The sequence below is a fragment of the Hyalella azteca genome, unplaced genomic scaffold (genome assembly GCF_000764305.2).
Source record: "Hyalella azteca isolate HAZT.00-mixed unplaced genomic scaffold, Hazt_2.0.2 contig2907, whole genome shotgun sequence".
Classification (NCBI taxonomy): Eukaryota; Metazoa; Arthropoda; class Malacostraca; order Amphipoda; family Hyalellidae; genus Hyalella; species Hyalella azteca.
The window spans coordinates 39610-62505 of NW_025933165.1; the positions used below are offsets into that span (position 1 = coordinate 39610).

Sequence of the window (22896 nt, forward strand, 5' to 3'; positions counted from 1 at the left end):
AGCTATCAAGTCTTCCCCCATGGCCGCGTCCGACCACACCCTGGGTTCGAGTCACCATGGTACACCCGTACTGTTCAGGGTTCAACTGATTGGAAATTGGTGGAAAAATTACGAGATCCTTGGAAAAGAAGTGTTTCTTTTAGTTAACCCTGCCACTTTCTTGCCGTGCAATGCCGCGATCGCTGGAAATTAAGTTTCAATTTATTTTAACCAGGGCTGCCAGTTGCCAGCCGTAAAATAATGCGATCGCTGGAAATGAAGGGTCAATTTATCTTAACCCTGCCAGTTGCCAGCCGTGAAAAAACACCAGCGTTGGAAATGAAGAATTAATTTAACTTAACCCTGCCAGTTGCCAGGGCCGTGAAAAAACACCAGCGTTGGAAATGAAGAATTAATTTAACTTAATCCTGTCAGTTGCCAAGGCCGTGAAAAAAAAAATCAGCGTTGGAAATGAAGAATTAATTTAACTTAACCCTGTCAGTTGCCAGGGCCGTGAAAAAAATCAGCGTTGGAAATGAAGAATTAATTTAACTTAACCCTGTCAGTTGCCAGCCGTGAAAACACACGAACGTGGGAAATAAAGGATCAATTATCATAAACCTGCCAGTTGTCAGCCGTGGAATAACACGAACTTTGGAAACGCAGGGTCAGTATCGTCTCTGACTCTCAGCAAGCCGAAAATAGTTTTTTTTTTCAAGTGCCTCATCACATTCTTAACGAAACTCCCTGGAACCAAAAAGGAAGCATCAAGTTATACGGACGTATCACTACCAGTCTTCAATTAGAGTGAATAAACTCGCCAGAAAATCTCGCGAAGGCTGCATCAAGCATGGCAGAAGTCGCATACCAAATATGGAGACAAAGTCCTCAGTTTAATTATTACCAGACCAAATGAACGACGCCATGAAGCAGGCAGTTCATCATGCGGCCGCCACACTCAATATGTGCGACGTCGTCAACCGCCAAGACGACCAGAGTTATGGGCGCTGTGAAATACAGCCAGCGATAGCTGAAGAGCGCATGGGTAGAATATTTCTACTCGTATAAAAAACTCTAATGCTGATCAGAAATTTAAATTTCAAACTTGCAATATGAAAGTTCATTTCCAGATCTAACGAGCAATTTTTCCAATACATTGACAATTTAAGAAGTATTTATACTCATGGTTTCATAGAATATACGACTGGAGAAAATGAAGCAGTAAGATGAAATAATTTTTGGCATCTTGAGGGAGCAAAAAGAACTGCATCCTTCAGTGTACGTGTATAATTAGAGCGTTAACGGGCCGACAGCTTATACAACTTTCTGTCGCTCGAAATTCATATGATTGATACGTCAACTTGAACAAAACCTCAACTAATTGCATTAATGGCATTACTTCGAACTCCACTGACAAGCGGCAGCTGAAGAAGCAACATTCCTGCCTTGCTGCTGCGTGTCAATATATTTCACAACGCCCTATATATATGCAAGGGGCGCTCCTTTTAAAGCGAGCGCTGCAACGATTGAGCAACGGAATTTATGTGTGTAGACAATAGCAGCTTCTTTGTACACAATTATTTATATATGTTCAGCCAGCACGTCAACAACATTACTCTCAGCGATCTTCTTACAGCTCAACGACCGCATTGCCTCTGACCCCTTCTACCTCTCTCCTAAAAAAAGAGCCACTAGTCAATGCGCGGGGAATGTACGGGAAAAATAAAATGAGAGTCAAATGTGATATCTGAAATAGAAATAAATAGATGCAGTCGCACACACAGTCTTGACACAGCTACAGTGATGCATGTCGAGATCAAAGGATGTGAGCGCTAACGTGGTGGGACGGTTGCTGAGTCTACCGACGTTCATTCCTAGAGCAGCTGGCAGAGGAATAACACGTGCTGGGACGTTTATTCCTAGAGCAGCAGGCAGAGGAATAACACGTGCTGGGACGTTTATTCCTAGAGCAGCAGGCAGAGGATAACATGTTGAAGGACATTCATTTCTCAAGTATTTTGTATGGGAATTGTAAACGTCTAAATATTTTTGCAACACGAATTCGGAATATAGAAAAAAATCTTCAGTGAAATTAATTTAGTCTTAACTAATAATCCCACTGATCAGAAAATACTTTTATCTAAACATCTGCTAGTGCCATAGATATGCCCACTGACATAAGGCCCCAAGCATGTGTATAATAAGCTGGTACATATGCACTGTCATTTTGCATTGGAAGAGGAAGATCTTAAACTGAACCATCTCCTCATCCAGCCATCACACCAAGCTTCTCATTAGTACCTAGTTGATTCAACTCAAAACAACCAGTTTTAAGAGTGATTGATTTTTTTTCATACAGACAAATTATGGAAAAGCAAAGAAACAGGGAATGATTCAAGGCACTGAAAAAGTAAACCAGGACAAGCAACATACATGGTAGGAATAAGATTTATTTGCCCTGGGCTGATAATCTTTTCTTAATAGAAAGTTCATGAGGAACATAGGATGAGTTTAATAATAGCCTCTTGGCATTGAAATAACATAGTAAAGCATGGTATCTAACCAACCAGGCAAATGGATGGTGCTGAATTTGATTTTGATTGTTAAATTTTACCTTAATTCAAATGAAATAAGGTCACCAAAATATCAAATGAACTTTACACAAGTAATTAACCTTTAAAATAACAATCACACAGTGATCTTTTTTTATTGACTATATTTTTATTGACTATATTACATGCAAGGTCCTGTTTAATGACTATTGGATTGAATTTTAAATCTCTTCATTGCACCAATAAATTGATTAAATCATGAATAAACACTACATATTCAAGTTTAAAAACAGCAAATTTGACAAGGATAGGACAATATTTAGCTAGTCTCCAAGGGTTGAAGTGCTGCTTGAGCTGGGAATCATGGGATAGCTAGTACTTAGTAGGCCTAGCTAGGAACAGGGAACCTATGTACAGCCATATTTGGTGCATTTCATGAGCCGCACTTTAAGTCACCTCACATTATGATCACACAATGATGGGAGTTGGGAAGCAGCTAGCAAGAATTCATATAATGAAAATACTGTAAAGTGTTATTATTAACTGAAAATTTAGATGATGCATGAATGTAAATTTAATAAGGAACAACTTGCTTAAAACCTAATTTATAAGTGCTAATTATAACTAAAGCACAAAATAATTAAACTGACAACATGCATGTATGTATAAATAGCAGCATCTTGGAGGATTCAGCCTGTCAGGAGAGAAATGTTTTGTCTGACACTGCATTTAACTCATTTATTAGTTGCAGTAATTCTATAAGACTATACAGTATACAACAACTCAACAAGCAGATGTCCGAGGCAATTGCAGCAACGATGCTTCCGCAACCTTCTGCACCTAAGAAGTAAGAACCACGGTACATCTACAAGCTTGTGCTAAAAAAAATTAGAGCATAAGGTACGCAAACATAATTTAGGGTGCGGTACTCACTTAAACAAAGGTGACTGTGAGCGATGGAGCTTCATAAATCACACAGCAAAATCAAATGGGCCTGACAGTTGCAATTTTTCTGCGAAATCACGGGTTAAATTCACTACACTTCCACACCCTCACACTGTCGTCCGAGAACTGAGCAATTTGTTGAGTGTTGACCACCGAGCATTTGAACTGCTGAAGCGCCTACCATGCCTGCTTGTTTCCACAACATGACGATTTTTGTTCATAAATACGAGAATTAAAATCTCCACTGTGTTATATTTTGAAATTCGCAGTATTATCACTCAGATTCGGAGAGAAAAATCAATAAAATATTTGATCAGAATACCTATTGATAAACTTAGTATAACCCATTCGAATTTGTCATACATTATTGTCTCAGCGATTTTGCACAACGATATTATGATTAAAATGTGTGTCAGCAAATCAAATTTGGTAGCAAATTTGGTAGAAAACTTTTCACGAGAATCCTTTCAAACGAATTTAAATAATCATGAATTGTTTTGACTTCAGTGCTGCCATCTACTGACAATTAACGTCAACTTGTCAATGTTTCTGTAAAGAAAATAAATTTTAGGGCCAGACTGAAGTAAAATGTTGTATTCCAGCAAACTACTGCAACGTATAATTTATTCTCTTTTTGCATTTTTTTAACAATTTTATGAAACGAATAAATCATTAAATATTAATTTTTCTTACAGATATTGCGTCGAAATCATGAAATAATAAATTACGATTAAATCTTATTTAATCGTCGATACGCTATGGGCTGTGTTACTTCATCTATATTTATGCTACGGCGATCGAATGTTTTGGTTAGTCCAGCTGAGCTGTTACGTGGTGCCGCTGGTTCGCTATTACATGCATACGTTTAACATTATTCGTTCCGGATTCCGTTACGGGCTTTGCTGTCGGGCGGACGTGTGTTATTAGCTGCTCTGTTCTTGGGGTACTCGATGCTAATTGATCGTTTTCCCTGACAATTGAGGAGACTTGGCATTCGATAATTGCTTTTCTGTGGGCCTTATTTGTAGCAAAAATCACATAGCCTATTCATACGTTCTGTTTAGTTTTCCTAATTTACTTTTTGTTTGTTACTTAATTATTTTATTTTTGTTAGTTATTTTTATTATTTATTTATTTTTTTTNTTTTATTTTTTTTAGTTTATTTTTTTTCTCTTTTTCTCACTGCATATTCCAATCATGCATGTTTCTCGTGTTCTCGCTTATTAGTGTAATTGGTATGCATGTTGCACTTTAATGTATAGATGAAACTCTGCATGCCACTGTCATTCAGCATAGTGACTTACTCTGACTGGGCTTGCATGTTGTAGGAAATTGGCATGTCAAATTTACTTTTTGAAGGTTCACATCTCTGCTGCATGAAAAAGATCTTCTGACCTTTGGTGCATGCCGCAGCCATTCTTGCCCAGAGCTCTCTAGCTTGGGGCTTGGCCCAAGTCTCTTCCTTTTATCTGCAACTAATGACAGAGATCAGGCTGGGCAGTGCATAAGCACTCGAAGCCTTCAAATTCAATTATAAAAAAAAAATAATATTATTCGTTCCCTTTAGCAAGATTTAATCAATAAAATTAGAATTTTGTTTGAAAAAGATATGTTGAACTGCAAGGTGAAACATGTTACAATTTTTTGTTTGAAAATTTTCATTAAATTTTTTCTCATGCCGATGATGCCGTTTACGTTTTCTTAACTAGGTACTAACTACTAAGGGCTGAGAGCCTAAGGCTAAGGAGTAAGCCAGTAAGGTACCTACCGGTACCACCTACTTTACTACTAAGTCAAAGCCCCAAAGAATCTTGAGAAGGCTTAGTGTTACTGTGTTAGTTGTTCCTGAGAGGCTGAGTCCTGACACAGGCTGTCGGCTGACAGGCCCTAAATTGAATCATATCAAATATCTTTTTCGAAATAATGTGTTAAATTAAAGAATCAAACAAAGTTTAACTTGAAGTTTAGGCTAAAGTGATATACTACTAGATTTCACTTGCAGTCGCAGGAAGACCAGTAAAGTATCCTGCCAGGCTGCCAGCCTGCCAGGATACTTTACTGTATTGGTGCTGTTGGTGTCCAGCAGTCCAGGATTAAATCCTGGACGGGTCGGACACCAGCGTCCAGCAATAATGCAATATCATGCATATTGCATAAGAAATTGATTTAAATCTTGGGTAAATGAGTAAATTAAAAATGAACTGATTCTTAAAAAGCTGTGGTTTTTGACTATGAACTCAGCCTCAGGTTCTAACTTCTAAGAGTCGGCACAGTTATGAATATTTATTTATTATTCATAGATCACAATTCGGTTGGAAATGAATTACAAAACAATAGTAGGGTAAACGCGGTATATTCCGACATTGTAGGTAATTCCGTCACCTCTCCAGCTTTTCCTTTATATTAAGCTTTGTTTTAGTTCCATGTGTTCATTGATGGTTGATTCCATTCTAAAGGCTTTTTAATAAATATGGCAACATTTTGTGACGTTTCATCGTTGCTGACTCGTAGTGAAGTGTTTTGAGAGTCATGTGAAGGCAACAGAACTTACGCAACGCATACGGTTTTTTTTTATAGTTTTTCATTTCTCGATGCGTCCTTAATGTGTCAGAATATACCGCGTTTACCCTAGAAGGTGACAATCAACATGGCTTGAGATTGGTGCCTTCTAATGAAGGACTAATTTTGGCAGTAGTACAAACCCGTATGTCAATGTTGGGAATACATTACATTCCCGACATCCTCCCGGCTGGTGGAATGAGTTTGTGCAGTGCAAACCCATTGAATACAAAAATGCAGGCACAGCAATTTTTTTTAATTATAATTTTTTTAAGTCATTTTTTTGCAACTTTGAATGTTAATTATATAGACAAAGAACAAACATTAATAAAATATGAATGGCTTCAAGAGACACATCATATGACACATGACGATTTATCAGCATTGCGTAAAAGTTTGTAAAGATGATGTTGCCATACCATTACGTTGGGAATTTCTAATGACAGTTATGTCTAGACATATTTTATTTATGAAAGATTTTGCACTCAAAAATATTTTCCATTATATAATTAGAATGATGATATTATTTCTGACTCCTTTCATTAACCGTAGAACCTTTAATAACCCCTATCAGCGCACTAATAGTATATATAGAACAAGCAAAATCTGTTATTTAACACTAATATTTGTTTACTTCATATGCCCCACGGTCAGGAAGATGTGCCAGGTGCGCGGGAATTTTTATTATCATTGCATCAATTTGCGCCGTGCGCCGTAATATGCCAGTAAAAAAGTGCACTGTGCGCCAGCCTGCGCCGTGCTACTAAAGTTGTTTGAAGATGAATGCGCGGCAACGCTATCACACACGAACAAATATCTGCATCACGTTGACTAGATTTCTAACGTGTTAACTCAGGTTCTAAGAGTCGGCAATGTTCTCAATAATTATTCATAGATCACAATTCGGTTGGAAATTAATTACAAAACTGAATAGTAGAAGGCGACAATCCACATGGCTTGAGATTGGCTCCTTTTAACAAAGGACTTACTTACTTGGTTAAGATACGGCGCAGCACCGACGAAGGTATTAGCGCCCGATGAAGGACTGACTTCGGCAAATAGTACAAACCCGAATGTCAATGTCAGGAATACATTGCGTTCCCGACATCCTCCCGGCTGGAGAAATGGGTTTGTGCGGTGCAAACCCATTGAAAACAAAAATACATGCACTGCACTTTTTTTTAAATTGTCAGTTCTCATTTTCCGCAACTTTGAAGGTTAATTATATAGACTAACAACAAACATTAATAAAATATGAATAGCTTCAAGAGACTCATACGTCTCAGACAAATTTACGGCCGGACTCTGTACCTGAAATATCTCCTAAAGTACTGAACATGGCTTGATGAAACTTGGTTCACATATTCATTATGGCCTAAGGGTACGCACACAGTGAAAGCAGGTTGCCAGCGTGCTGGTTACCTGCTCAGGCTGGCGCCTGAAACCGTAGAATACAGAAGCCTATCCGTACAGGTTTTCACTGTGAACAGTTACATGATTATCCTATGTTCATTCTTGTGGCAGGTTGAAGCAGGTTGCCCGAGCGGGCAAACCTGCTTCACTGTGTGCGTACCCTAACGGTGATGTCAAGCGCGTGACAATTCTTTTAAATATCGCCTACATTTGTGAGTTCTATGACGAAACGTGCCGAAATTAGCAGTGTACCAGATATTTCTTCTCAAATACTGAATAGATCTGAACGAAACTTTGCATATAGAAACCTAACCTCCCAACGGTGTGATGTTTAGCTCGTGACAATTTTTTTTACGTTTTGCCTTCGTTGGCGAGTATTTTTCTCTTTTCCCTCATTCGTGATTTAAAAAGTAAATTTGTGTTTAAACTCGCAGTGTACCGGTACCAGAGATTTCTTCTAAAATACTGAACAGATTTGAACGAAACTTTGCAAGGAGAAACCTAACTTCCCAACGGTGATGTTTAGCTTGTGACAATTTTGTCAATTTTGCCTTCGTTTGCGAGTTATACGGCTTTATGTATATGGCTCTTGGTCAATGCAAGTTCAAAAATCAGCCTGAAAAATGCTGGTCATTTCTCCGTATAACTCGCAAATGAAGGCAAAATCAAAAAAATTGTCACAAGCTAAACATCACCGTTGGGATTGGGAAGCTAGGTTTCTATATGCAAAGTTTCGTTCAAATCTGTACAGTATTTTAGAAGAAATCTCTGGTACACTGCGAATTTAAACACAATTTTGCTGTTTAAATCACGAATGATGGAAAAGAGAAAAATACTCGCCAAGAACGCAAAATGTAAAAAATTGTCACAAGCTAAACATCACACCGTTGGGAGGTTAGGTTTCTACATGCAAAGTTTCATTAAAATCTGTTCAGTATTTTAGAAGAAATGGCTGGTACCTACACAGGTCTCGGACAAATTTACAGCTGGACTGGCAGCCGGTCTCGCGGCCAAAAGGTTTTCTTAGTGTTTTTATGAGTTTTTTTAGGTTTTATGTGTTTTTAATGGAACCTGTTCCTAACTGGACCTAACCTGCGAGGTTTTCGTTGATTGGCTAGGTTTTTTCTATGTTTTTAGTCCGACGGCCGCGAGACCGGCCGTAAATTTGTCCGAGACGTAGTGGTACACTGCAAATTTCGGTACGTTTCGTCATATAACTCATAAACAAAGGCGATATTAAAAATAATTGTCACAAGCTTGACATCACCATTAGGCCATAATGAATATGTGTACCAAGTTTCATTGAACTACGTTCAGTACTATTGGAGAAATTTCAGGCAGAGTCCAGCCGCAAAACCGGCTGCAAGTACGGCCGTAAATTTGTTCGAGACGTTATCACATGACGATGAAGCAGCATTGCGTAAAAGTATGTAAAGACGATGTTGGGAATTTCTGATGACAGTTACGTATGTCAGGACATATTTTATTTACAAAAGATTTTGCACTCAAAACTATTTTCCCATTGATTACAATGATGAAATTATTTCTGACTCCTTTCATAAACCGTAGAATCTCTAATAACCCTATCAGTGCAATAATAGTATATATAGAATGAGCAAAATCTGTCATTCAACACTAATATTTGTTTACTTCATATGTCCAATTTCTGAGGACTTGGTTATTCACCACTTGCCTCACGTCCGGACTGAATATTGCCTCACGTCCGGACGGTCTACCGAAGGTAAACAAACGATGTTCGCCAGTTTGTATAAGAAATTTGTAGAAAATTTCTTCAAAAATAAATCTCAAGATTTTTGCTTTCACAAAATTTCCATATCAAGGAAAATCATAGATTATTGATGGATAATTAAATGCATATTAATTATTAAGTATTATACATTTTCTGTCTTTTGTCCCTTGACAAAATGTATGTGCGTGCTACGCCAACGCTTGCGCGTGCAAGCAGGGATGGCCAGAAGTTGCACCAACTGTGCGCCGCAATAGCTTGAAAAAAGTCAAAATGTGCGGGAAAATTTCCTGAAAACATACATAATCCTGAGTGTGGCATATGCCCAATTTCTGAGGACTTTGTTCTTCACCACTTGCCTCACGTCCAGACGTAATATTGCAATATTGCCTTATGTTCAGACTGTCTACAGAAGGTAAACAAATGATGTTCCCATAAGAAATTTGTAGACAATCTCTTCTAAAATAAATTTCTGGATTTTTGCTTTCACAAAATTTTCATATCAAGGAAAATCATAGATTATTGATGGATAATTGAATGCAAACTGAGTATTATAAGTTTTCTGTCTCTTGTCTCTTGACAAAATGTATCTGCGTGGACGCTTGTGCGTGCAAGCGGGGATGGCCAGAAGTTGCGCCGACTGTGCGTAGCAATGGCTTAAAAAAAGTCATGATGTGTGGGAAAATTCCCTGAAAACATACATCATCCTAATTCTAGCATACAATGTACTTGCCACTCATTGATAAAAATTATACTATACTGATGAAAAAATTTCTTGTGCAATTTTATTATTTGTAAATAATGACTAAGCAGTACGCAATTCAAGGATAGTGCATAAAGTTTCTGTTATTTTGGGCAGATGCATGTCCATCTCTAGACTGTGATTAATTTTATTGTCCACCACACTAAATTGTGATTAGTTATGTAAAGGCCTTTCCAGCAGGGTTGGCGATTTTTTGATTTTTTTAAAAAAATCAAAAAAATCAAAAATCATTAATTTTTTTGATTTTTTCATGATTTTTTTGATTTATTTGATTTTTTTGATTTTTTCAACTTTTTTGTCTTTTTGAAGTGTTATTTTTTATGTTGCAATTAGCCTATTATCTTTTTAATTGCCTAAAAAATCAATACTACCTCTCAATATACAGGGTGGGGGAGAACCGATTGAGCAGTTTTGAGGTAAAATAAGAGAGTAATGGAGGTACCTAAAGAAGAAAGTTTATATTCCTAGAAGTTAACATAACATACCATTTAGAATACTTATGTTTTGAAAACAATATCTGGAAGATAGGGCCTCTAGCTGCAACACACTGTTGGAGTCGTTTTCGTAGGAGGGAGTAACCGTGATAGTGAATTCCGATCGCTATGCTGCAATGTTGCAAAATTTCTTGCAGCCCATGATGGAAAACATTGTTGAAAATGAAGCATTGCGAGACGTGTGGTTCCAGCAGGATGGGGCTACAGCTCACACAGCTCGAATGTCACTCAATGTTTTGAATCGCATGTTTCCCGTAGGTCTGGTGTCTCTGAGGGGTGATTTACACTGGCCTGTGAGGTCGCCTGATTTGAGCATTTGCAATTTCTTTCTTTGGGGACATCTAAAAGAGAAGTTAAGAAGTTGCCCTCACACCCTACCACAGCTAAGGGGATGGATTATTGCAGCATAGGCTATGGCCATACATCGCCATATGTGTGAACGTGCTGTAGAAAACTTCCGAGAACGACTCCAACAGTGTGATGCAGCTAACAAACCCCATTTTCCTGATATTGTTTGCAAAACATAAGTATTTTAAATGGTATGTAATGCTAATCTTGAGGAAAATAAACTTTCTTCTTTATGTACCTCCATTACCCTTTTATTTCGCCCCAAAACTGTTCAATCAGTTCTGCCCCACCCTGTATAAGCTAGCCAACACATTTAAATTGTATATTGTAATCAATATATATATCAAATAGTTAAAGACTACTTATAGCCTTATAAGAATTAGCTAAGCTGCTAGCTATGTACAATGTATTGCACACTTGATGCCTCTGTACCAAAAACGTTCAATTTATTGGAACCTAATACACACTAAAGGCAACAAGTTTATATACCAATTTGTCATTTATAGTACATTTATACTAAACCATGAATAACAATACCTCAATATAAATTAAAGACTGCCACTCAATTTATTTAAATATATGAAAAAATCAAAAAAATCGAAAAAATAAAGAAAATCATGATTTTTTTATAAAAAAATCAAGTGATTTAATCACATGATTTAATCATTTTGATTTAATCATTGCCAACCCTGCTTTCCAGTATGCCATATGTACTGGGTAATTTAATATCTCTTCAAATATAAAATTCCATAGCCCACACTTTTGGTACCAAGATAATTTGATTTTTGATCTTTTTGTTTATAATTACTTGGTATCCAGGGTGCAGAGGGTGCAAGCAGCATTGCCAATATATGGGTTTTCAAGTCCAAAGCATCTCCAACCATTGAAGAAGCCATTGGATAATGAAGAGCTATTTACAAGGCTGCATGCACGTGTTACCCCAAAATAACTAATTTTACCCTAAAAACAGTCTGATTGTACGGAAACACTAACATTTGTCTTCACTTAAGTGTCAACTGAACACGTGATGATGCTGTCTGACTGCTCTGACGTGATTGCTACTATGGGAACTTCAAGAAAACGTTTTGCTTTGACTTATTGTTTAAGTTTTGCATGATATTTTGGCATGAATTCATCGCAACTGATTTCCAGACAAGCTTTGCTGCATCCTGATCCATCTAGCGTATATACCTATAGCTCTCATTGCCGCCGGAACTGCACGCTAAAGCGCGTAGTTCAGGTGGCTGTTAGTGCGTATAGTCAGATGGGATAAGACAGGACTGAAATCACTAACAAGCCTGTAGCATCTATACCATGAATAACTAAAAAACCCTAAACCTATCACAAGGTGTATTTATGCGATGGGCTGCTAAGCTACAACTCAGACATTTTGCATCTAACATAGTTTTCTGTACAGATTAAAAAAAGTGAGCTGGTCCCATCTTACCCCATTGGGGTAAGATGGGACCAGGCTGGGGTAAGACAGGACCAACTGGTAATTCTTATGTTACAAGGTTTTTGATATAAGTACACATCTGATAATAAATATTATCCATCTAGAAACACATTATTTAATTAGACAACCACTTGTTACTGTTTTGTGTTGCGGGAAGTCAACTCTAATATCAGTCGCATTAGAGTTTTTGTCACGAGAAAACTTTGTTAAGCATAGTAATAGTGGGTTGGCTTTGGTTCATTGTAAAGCACTGCTAAATGCTCTATGTAAATTCCATTAGTGTTATTGTCTGAAAAATTTATCAAATTGGTAGGTAATAAAACCAATGGATAAAACTTAGGTGCAGACGTCATGTGTTTTCTTGCTAACTGCATTTTTGGTGCACTTCTTCAAACGTAGCCACAATGATTTTTCCCCCAGCCAATCTTGCACATACTAGTTCTGCAGCTCACTAATGGGAAGGGACATCCCCATTTTCTATATCCCTTTGATGCAATTAAAAATAGTGGACTAAATTTCTCTAATTAAAAAAGCTAACAAGTTATAACAAAGTTTGCGCAAAAGATACAAATTTGGTCCAAATACTCCTTGTATTGCACAATAATATATTCATTTGAAAACTATTTTTGATAAACTGTAGGGTAATAGAGTAGGTACCATTTGTGGGGTAAGACAGGACCATTTGTGGGGTAAGATAGGATCGCTTGTGGGGTAAAACAGGATCATTTAGTGGTCCCGTCTTACCCCATGTCCGGTCCTTTTATACCCCATTTTAGAATACATGTCAGGTAGTGATGGTAGCAGATAGGAATGCCTAGTATGTCTCAAAAGTTGCTTATTACTTGAGGTTACCTGCCTACATCCACAAACCTGGCCAAAAATTTTTTTATCATTAGACAGAGCTTATTTCCCAAACAGGGTTATTTTGTGACCAAATTTTGTGACCCTTCTTTACATAGGTTTTCTTTAAAAATTAGCCAGAAATTCATTATTTGCAGAAGAGGGTTGAAACAAACACTGAAATGACAGGAAATGATTGTTCTAACATATTCTTTCATTAAATCAAATCCTGTGCAATTAGAATGCATGCCATGGGCCGGTCCTTTCTTACCCCATGAAGGCTGTGATCCTGTCTTACCCCATTATGACTATACCAGAAACTTTAATTTTTTCTGAATAGATGGCCAAAAACCAGGGTTGGCGATTTTTTTGATTTTTTTTTAAAAATCAAAAATCAATGATTTTTTTGATTTTTTTCATGATTTTTTTTTATTTATTTGATTTTTTTTATTTTTTCACCCTTTTTGTCTTTTTTGCAGGGTTGGCAATGATTAAATCAAAATGATTAAATCATGTGATTAAATCACTTGATTTTTTTATAAAAAAATCATGATTTTTTTGATTTTTTCGATTTTTTTGATTTTTTTACGAAAAAATCAAAAAAATCATGATTTTTTTATAAAAAAATCAAGTGATTTAATCACTTGATTTAATCATTTTGATTTAATCATTGCCAACCCTGCCAAAAACTGGCAAATATCTTGAATGCAATAATTTTAATCCAAATGTGTCGGAAAGATCTTCTGAAGGACAAAATTTAGCTGCTGAAGTGCCCCCAAAGATCTTGCAATATTCACCCACTCTCTGCAAAGTGGCTTGGTATTAGATTTACCAGCAAAATACCAGTACTGTAAAATGTGGTTCTGAATAACAATTTACAATAAATATGTGATTATGTCACTTGGCATGATATTGTTTTAGTGGACAATTTTACTTTTTTATTTTCCAATAATGTGGCATGAAACTACATATGTGCTTGCTTAGCTAGGTACTGTACTTGAATTAGTTATGACAAAAAATTGATTTTAGGACATTTTACTACAATTTTGTAATTTCAAAGTCACATTGTAATAGATACCGTAAAATGGGGTAACTTAGACCACTTTTTTTCTATAAATGGTGCCATTTTTTTACTAGCTAAGTTAAACTTGAATTGAAACATGCAAAATACAGGTCTATACTCTAGCTTCACTTACCATAAATTGCTGGCTCCTGCCTCTCATAGTCTTTAATTTTAAATCTTTCTATTGTGTTATGTAGCCTCAGTATTAGGCCTTTAATGCCCATTGACAAAAATTTTCAATGTCAAATAGTTTTTGAGTTGTGGGGGTTTTTGTTAAAAAAACTAAAAGTGGTCTAAGTTACCCCGCCGGTCTAAGTTACCCCATTTTACGGTACCTAGGTCAATTGAAAACCCATTGGTCTAGATTGGAATTTTATCATTAATTAAATAGGAGATAGTTTATCTAATGAACTGCTGAAATCATGCCACACCAGTAAAGCAGAGAGGCTTTATTAGTGTGTACAATGGCATAAGACTACTATATTAAACAAATTTACAGTTGAATAGCCATGATAGCAAATATTATATTATATATCTGACATCCATGAAATGACTATATGTGACTAAAACTGTCATCAATAAAGTTCAAATGATGACATTGCATGCTCAATCCACAAGTTTTGCTAAGACAATTTTCAATAATTAAGATAGTTAATATTTAACTATGAATCTGTTCTTCAGGGCATTTGCACATCTTGATTAAAGTTAGCCTTGAATCTTTAAAAATTCAACCCAAGGGGGTCAATCCCCCTTGGACAAATCTACTGGGCAAGCTCCTCTGGAACAATAGCCACAATGCTATCAATGTGTAGCCTAGTTTGCCGTTTAGTGCGAGGCTGGAAGCAATCAGAGGCTACCACACTGATCTCACAAGCTGCCACAACTCCTGGATCTTCATTGCTACTGCATGATCTTAGTGAACCTGAGCTCAATGTTGATGTTGGGTCTTACATAGCCAGCCCTTACCCTCACTTTGATGGACCGCACAAGTTTTCTCGGAAAGGGTCCTGCTCTGACTGTAACCCTCATGGCAGCTTCCATCCTGCTTTTTGCCAAGCCTTTGCATGGCCTGAAAGTAAGTTAATTATTATCAAAATTTTGTTGAATAAAATATTGTACATTCATGAAATAAATTTTTTTCACAAATTTGCTCAAAAGGGTTCCATTATATATAATACTTTGGTGCAATATTCCCCTTGCAATTTTCAATGGAAACATGTAGCTTTTCCTTTTCCATGACCTAGTTTTATTTATATAAACTTTCTGTAACATATACCTATATAACATAGGTATATAAATTATACTTGTGCGTGTGTAGAGATTAAATCATGAATGGAATCTGCATTTCTAAATACTATTTTGAACATCACATAGGATTGATGCAAATTAATGGTTTAATTTTATTCCAGGAAATATCCAAAGCATGGAAGATGGCAAAGATGAAAGCATGGTTTCATCATTCCGGCCATCACTGTTCTGCCAACAAGGCTGTGCTGGAGATAGAGAGGGTGAAGGTTCATGTGGCCTGCTCCATCCTCCTCCTCGTGTCCAGGTCATTTGGTGTGACAACAACAGACAAGCGTCTCTGGTCACACCCAGGGTGAGAACTCTCTTTTGTACCTCTGAGCTGTTGAGGTACCATTGTATAGACAAATAGAGTAACTTTTGCCAACAAGGTACTATGGAAGCACATAAGAACAGATATTTGTGGAATTTATAATCAGAAAAATTATGATATTTAAAGTCATGTGGGGAACTGTGATTTGTGGCAACAACGCCACCTGGAGCAACAGTAGCTGGTGAACATTGACGCATAATTATTGGGGAGCTGCCTAGGAGGTAGGGTTCTTTGGGACCCAATTAATAAAACATTTTCCCTTCTGGGGAGTCAGAGTTTATTGGAGCCCCATTTACCCTTGCATTGGCAAGCAAAGAAAAGTCCAGCAATTAAAATTTCTGAAACTAGTACAAGAAAATAAAAATATTGAAAGATACATGGGCAATAAAACATTGATTATGTCAAGTTTTTATGTGTTCAAAAATTATGATCTCAAAATGTAGTTCTGGTAGGCGTTTCCCTTATTTTTCCAATCCATGCACAATACGGTATATATATATATATATTTGTAGGTAGTATGCATTTTGTATTGAAAATTTTGCATATTGTTGTAGTAAATCACACTTGAATAATTTATTAAATGCAGTCACTACACAGAGTTTTTTCTTTACAATTCAAATTCTGTTCCTGCAAATGTTAATAGAATAATTTAAATTCAATTTAATTTAATTCCATCAGGTAACTAAAATAAATTAATATATATTACTACTTCTGTCTTTTAAAAATGCTAAAAGAGTGTCAATTTAATTGTCAAAGTCAAAACTCTCATTTAAATGCTCATATTTAAATTTTTGTGCGTTGTATGGGGTGATATTGTGTATGGAACAATTGTCAGATTAGTGGTGATTGGTGATGGGCCAAAGCATGACACTGCAGGCCATGGTGGGCCTTCTTGAAGAGAGATTTGAACTGATCATGTATGGTAACTTGCATGCAAAAGAATTAGGTACCTAATCTAGAATGTGTACATTTGGTTCACCAAATTTTTGTGATTAACTACCACTTTGAGAGTCGAGTTACTGAGATCTAATATTACTACAAATCACACATATATGTGTTAAAATTTGTTTCTTTGTTCATTTGTGTGTTCATGTTTGAAGTTTGGTTAAAAAAATTTATTGGGCTGATCGGGCGCATCTCCAAAATACGTACCGTACTTACCATTGCTTCATATTACCTGGTCCTGAAAATTATTCCTACTGTGATCATAGTAGAGCATATTACCATTGGTAGAGAAGAATGGGGTTAAAATTGCAATTTGATATTCAAATTGGCACAGAAAAAGTTAATCTGAAAGATGCAAAATAATTGTTTTCATATTTTAACATACTAGTCTTTTGGGAATTCTACCTAAAATGTGAATTTTAGTTTTTTTCGGTCGGCATAAATTAATTTGATTCATTTCACTGGATTAGGAAGAATGGGATTATAAAAACACAGCAACGATCCCAAGCCTATGGCGAGCTAACCTGCTAGCAGTTATTATTGTTTGATAATATTGGTCTTCCCATTTTTTCCGCAGCAATCCGTGGACCTCTCCCGTTGGACTTTGTTCTTTGCAAGCCAAGACGATCTCCTAGAGCATAGGATCCACGTGCCGCCTTTGCCTGTCTCTCCAGCTTCAAAAGTAATATCCGATAACTCGAAGCATTTAACAGAGCAGACCTCTTCCCAGCTCATCAAACCTGCAACCAGCAACATTGGTGTTAATGGGACCACTACCACCAATGCAGTCACAGCATCTACTGTCTCAACCACTTCTGATATTTCCAGCAAGTCGCTGGCTTCTTCATGCCTTGAGTCCTCAATGAAAACTTCATCTAATCCGACAGGATCTCGGTATGAATTGGAAAATCCTGATACTTCAATGGAAACATCACCATTTCCTAGGACGTCAGACATGTCATCTTGTGAGCCTGACCAGAGCTCAGGCAGTGGTTTGAAGATGGCGAACGTATCCCACGGATTTGGACCACGCAAAACATCCGCAACTAACGGCAAAAACGGCTGCTTGAACGAACCCGATGAAAGAAATACTTTTACAGGCGACAAACGCAATGAAGAGAAAAATATCCATAATGGGACGAATGAAAACTGTTACAAGACTGTTCCTAACGGAGGATTTACGGCGAAGAGTGGCGTGCACACGGCGGTGTCGGAACACATCTCCGTGGCGGTCGACGGGGCTGCGTTCGACGGCGTGCGCGACACCGCCGAGCTCGTCACTGTGCTGCTGGAGGCGCGCTGCATCTCCAACCAGAGGCGCGCCAGAGATGACGCCTGCAAGGCGCCTGTCATGGTCAGTGATTACGTGATGCAGGAAACGTTTAACGGTGTATGCAATGGGATTATTTGTTCTAATGTTCTAGCTTCCTGGCACATTAATTATCAAATTGATGTTTCGTATTTTTCATGATTTCTTTTTAGTTCTCCTTGCAGCTTAATAACATTAATATCCACAATTTATCTTAAAGCTATTCATCTTCTGTTCGACGAAATACTCCATTGAAAAGTTGACATTAGTTTGCTTTTCCCTTTTCCTGTTCCAAGCGGAGCCGTACAATTGAATCAAGCGCTTATTATTGTAATGCCAGCTGGATGAAACACTCAATAGAAAAATCACTCCATTCGTTTTAGTTGTAATCCTGCCACCAGTATGATACCATGAGAGGTTTGAGTCAGCATTGTTGCTACGTGTCCAGGTGGACCAGGTGTGCAAGGCGTACGCCTGGAAGTGTCGCGGGGTGTTTGGGGTGATCGCCCACACCACACCCCGCCGCCTCATGCTCATGGTCGACGCCTTCTTCGCCAACAACCTCCTGCTTGACAGCGATCTTCACGTCACTAAGATCCTCAGTGAGACTAGTCATCATTTAAGTCCTTTGATCCGCCGCTAAAACCCTCAGTGTGACTAGTTCCTTTCTGCATGACTAATGTTTAATGACTGGCACCACCTGCCAGACAGCGTTCTCCACTTTATATAGGTATATGCGTTATGTATAATCATCACTGAGTTCTCTGATATTGTGCGCCAGCGGACAGTGAGCCTGAACTGTCCAGCTCAGAGCCGAGTGTGTCGAAGCGATCAGATCGCTGAACTCTAGCCTGCCATTTAGCGACTGAAAGTCGTGCTGACGATCTAGATCACCGCTTTCTGTTAGCGCTGTTCACTTGTCTGCGGTACTCTTGTCTGAAGACAAAATTTGTTGTTTCATTTTCATGTTTTTGATCCAATTATTACGCTTTAAAACACCATTCCAGCAAACTATTTTTAACATTCCGGCAAACTATCTATTTTAATCGTCCTGTACTGTGGCTTTCATCCTGCGTAATCGAAAGACAGATCGATAAATGGTGACGTCATGAAAGCGGCTCTTATGTTTACGAGTGTTATGAGTGATCTTATTTGATTTGCCCTTGATTTTGGATGGCGTAGTCGTCTGTACATATGACATGTGTCGTTAATTTATTTTTTGAAACAACGTGTAAGCTAAGATTTAATAGGACCTTGAGTGTGTAGAAGTTTAAGCCTGGTGACACAGATGACTTATTCTACTCATTTAGCCTAGTTGAGCTTGTCAAATGAGATATACGTAATATCGTAAACTCCAAGCGATCTTTTTAGTAATCGAAAATGCACAGCAATTTTTGTGGGTAATTTTTTTCCCTGTTATATAATTATTATCGTTTAATCCTACTAAACACATAAATTAATGCCCATGTAAGGATTTCGTTATCACCTTTGAAACTGAACATAATTGTCCTTGTATCATGCTAAGGAAGATCTAACAAGCTTCAATAATCCTGAAACATCAGTTTATTTCCGACATCTTATCCTTGTTACTAAAAGATTTGTTGACGCAGCCGTGGACTGCGTGGGGGTGCCAGGTCGGCTGACAGACCCAGGCAGTATCGCCGAGTGCGCGACACCAGGCGGCTACTACACGACAGCCAAGCAGCACCAGCACACCTCGCTGCTCGACGCCGCGCGCTGCCTCTCTGCTGCCGACGTGTCCAGAGCCCCCTCCCCAGGTCAGATATACTCTAGACCCGCAAAAATTAATTTAATTAAACAGATTTGGTTAGTCGAAATATTACTGAATGAGGGTACCGATCAATGTAATATGTTTCATACCCAGTGTAATAAATTCAAATGAAGAGATTATGTTACCAGAAAGGGGAAAAGGTCCTAATCATTTTAATTAAAGTATTCTGTACTCGGGGTATTTAATTCTCCTCAAACAGCATCATTCTGTGTATTTATGATCATACCTAGTGAAGGTATATTTGTACCTATGCAGTCCCACAAGGTTTAAAGAAAGATGGAGAGATAATATTAGCGGACAGTTTGGATGCCAAAGTAGAGATCATTATAATATCTTACTATCGTGTTCCCGTGCTAAAGTTTGGATTAATTTTCAAATGAAGAGTTCAGATGAAATTGGAATTTTACAGTCAAAGATAAATTTGAAATTTTAGGATCGTGAAGGTCATTACATTCAAATAGGTATCTATATATATAGTGTGCTATTATTTAAATAGATTTATTTTAGGATCGGCATCGCTGTCTGCCTGTTGAACGGTCGATCCCATGGTGGGAGGCTAATATCCTCGTAGAATGTAGAGCCTAAGTTATGTTTTCTACGATATTATTGGTTCGGGAGTACGGTTCATGTCTTTATGTTCTGTTAATTCAAGAAGATAACTTTTCGAGTCTCTGTTGCCTCAGTTATTATCGTACAATCCCATATTATTCTGATGTTTAATTCACAGTGGATATAAAATATATATGTTTCAACGAGCATGGATTCTATTATTTTGTATACTTTCTAGATCATAACTTTGTTTTAAGCCATGTACATCAATTTCTGTACATTTTTTGTTTTTGTTAAACATGATCATCAATAAACGTTAATTTTTTTGTATTTTCACGATTCCTTTTTGGTTCTCCTTGCAGCTCAGTAGCATGAATACCACACAGTCACGCAACTCACTTCACTCGTATGCTCTCACATGATCAAATATTCTGGTCATTCAACGAACAATGGAACTTCCATTCCTGTACTTATGGTGTTACACAGTACACACATTCTTATCCTGTACACATGGGTACACTTAATCACTTCTGGTAGAAATGACACTATTGATAAGAGTATGAACACTCAACGGTTTCCACTTTGATATTCGTATTTTTCGAACTAATATTTTACGTATAGTTATAGAAATGAAAATACACATAGATACTTGAAATCGTTTTCCAACATACATATTTCATGGGATACATAAAAAGTCAACTTTATCGCTCATAAATTCAGTATGATGAAGAAAAATACCGAAAAATGATCGTTTATTGAACAATTATTGACGAAATTAAGTAGATATAACTTTAAAGAAATCGTCAAACGTAAGGCGCTGTGCTCAACATGATAAGATTTACGTACCTACTTATAATAGATACACGTCGCGCTACAGTACATTTTTGCCACATCTCGTAGCCGGTCTCTTCTTACACCGCCAACAATGAGTAAGTTTTCATTGTAGTTGTTATATAATATTTTGATTAAGTAGTGGCTTCTGTCGTTGATGAATTAACAATCGCGTAAATGCCATTAATTTTCGTATACCCACTAGTTCCATGTCGGAAAACAACTTATAATTTTTTAATTTGTTTGAAGTTGTAATCCGAGAAAACGCTCTTCCGTTTTAGGAGGAGCGTAGCGTTCTAAAACTAACGACTTTCAAATCAATTTGCTCTTTAACGCTCAACATCACATGAAATACACAAAAGAGAGCCGTTGAATCTGAAAACGCTCTTGAACCTATTGAACTGCACACAAAACTAACGCCAACTTTCAGCTTATGAGAACTACAGAGAGGCGGTTGCCTATAAAATTCGCGTGGCGGTTGCCTATAAAAATAAATGACTCCGAATTACAAGCGAATCTTGAGTCGTGGTCTTGCCAACATTTTACGACAACTTCCAATTCTTGCGAGTTGCGATATGGTTGAATATTTCCCCTGTACATGAAATCACTTACGATCAGAGCTTGTAAAGATCATTTTGTACACGTAGGATCTGTTAATTTTTCTAATCGACTCATCGATTGCGACCAGCAAAATTTGAGAAGAGGACATTCATTCATGAACAAATATGTGTTTATTACCGTTGCTGACTTACACAAACCTTACCTGTATTGTTTTTCCTTTATTAATCAATTTTTCCATCCTTATGAGTTTGTAATTAATTTTGTACACACATTGTTTGTATTACGTGTGGCGTTCGACTAGTCATGACTAATTTTGGGTTGATATAGAAGCATACGCTGGTTACTTCTAAAATAATTCGTCCTGCAGCCTAATGATGTAAGGTTATCGTTGATCCATCTAACTGAATAGTTAAAAAAACCTATGATCTATCAGTCCCGAGTATAACTCATCCTAAGTTGTATTATTCAATAATGATAAACAATGAAGCGGTTCTTATGGTACTCAGAATAGTCTAATACTACCGCACATCGAAGGTGAGTAATTATCAGAGCATTTTTTTCGTGCTGATGATCCGTACAATGAATAATGTTTGAAATAGATCATTTCTTATTATATCAACTTCGCTAGGTCCATTAATTGGAATATTATTTCATTAATGAAAATTATTGAATGAAAGGTTATATGTTGGTATTGAAATCCTTGTTCTCAATGACTGTTGTTGATCATTAACTTGACATTTATAATGTAAATGAAAAGTATTTGCTTGATTCAGGCTAGTACAGTCTCAATTCTGGCTAGCATTCAGGTACAACCGATTACGGTATTTGTTAGGATCTACGGCATTCTATGTTGATGTATAATAATTCTGGCGTTCTATGGTCCCGCAGAGCAACCCATCGTATTCCAGCCGTATTGCCGGCCTGTCAAAATCCCTCACCTGCGAAGCCGCTTGCATCGAACAGCTCCTTGTCTGAAACAACACTCATCTTCGTCAAGTTTTTCAATGGAAGCTGCTTGCGCTGCCAAATCTGATCAACTCCTTCGGTTCTCATCCAGCAGTTCAAGTAGCGAAAGCAAGAGCATTTCTACAGACTCTGATGACTTGCCTGTTCCTCCTGTTGATCTGCAAAT

At 37.3% G+C, this 22896-nt stretch overlaps 1 protein-coding gene across 1 annotated transcript in view; it reads left to right on the forward strand.

The window, feature by feature from the left end:
- The first annotated feature begins 14837 nt into the window (after positions 1 to 14837).
- The window catches only part of LOC108665966, a 28028-nt gene continuing 19969 nt past the window's right edge, over positions 14838 to 22896 (forward strand). The window contains exons 1-5 of the mRNA XM_047885727.1: positions 14838 to 15234; positions 15569 to 15759; positions 17300 to 18076; positions 18480 to 18633; positions 19642 to 19809. Coding sequence (XP_047741683.1) covers positions 14955 to 15234; positions 15569 to 15759; positions 17300 to 18076; positions 18480 to 18633; positions 19642 to 19809 — 1570 coding nt within the window. The 5' untranslated portion in view covers positions 14838 to 14954. The remainder of the gene's footprint in view (positions 15235 to 15568; positions 15760 to 17299; positions 18077 to 18479; positions 18634 to 19641; positions 19810 to 22896) is intronic.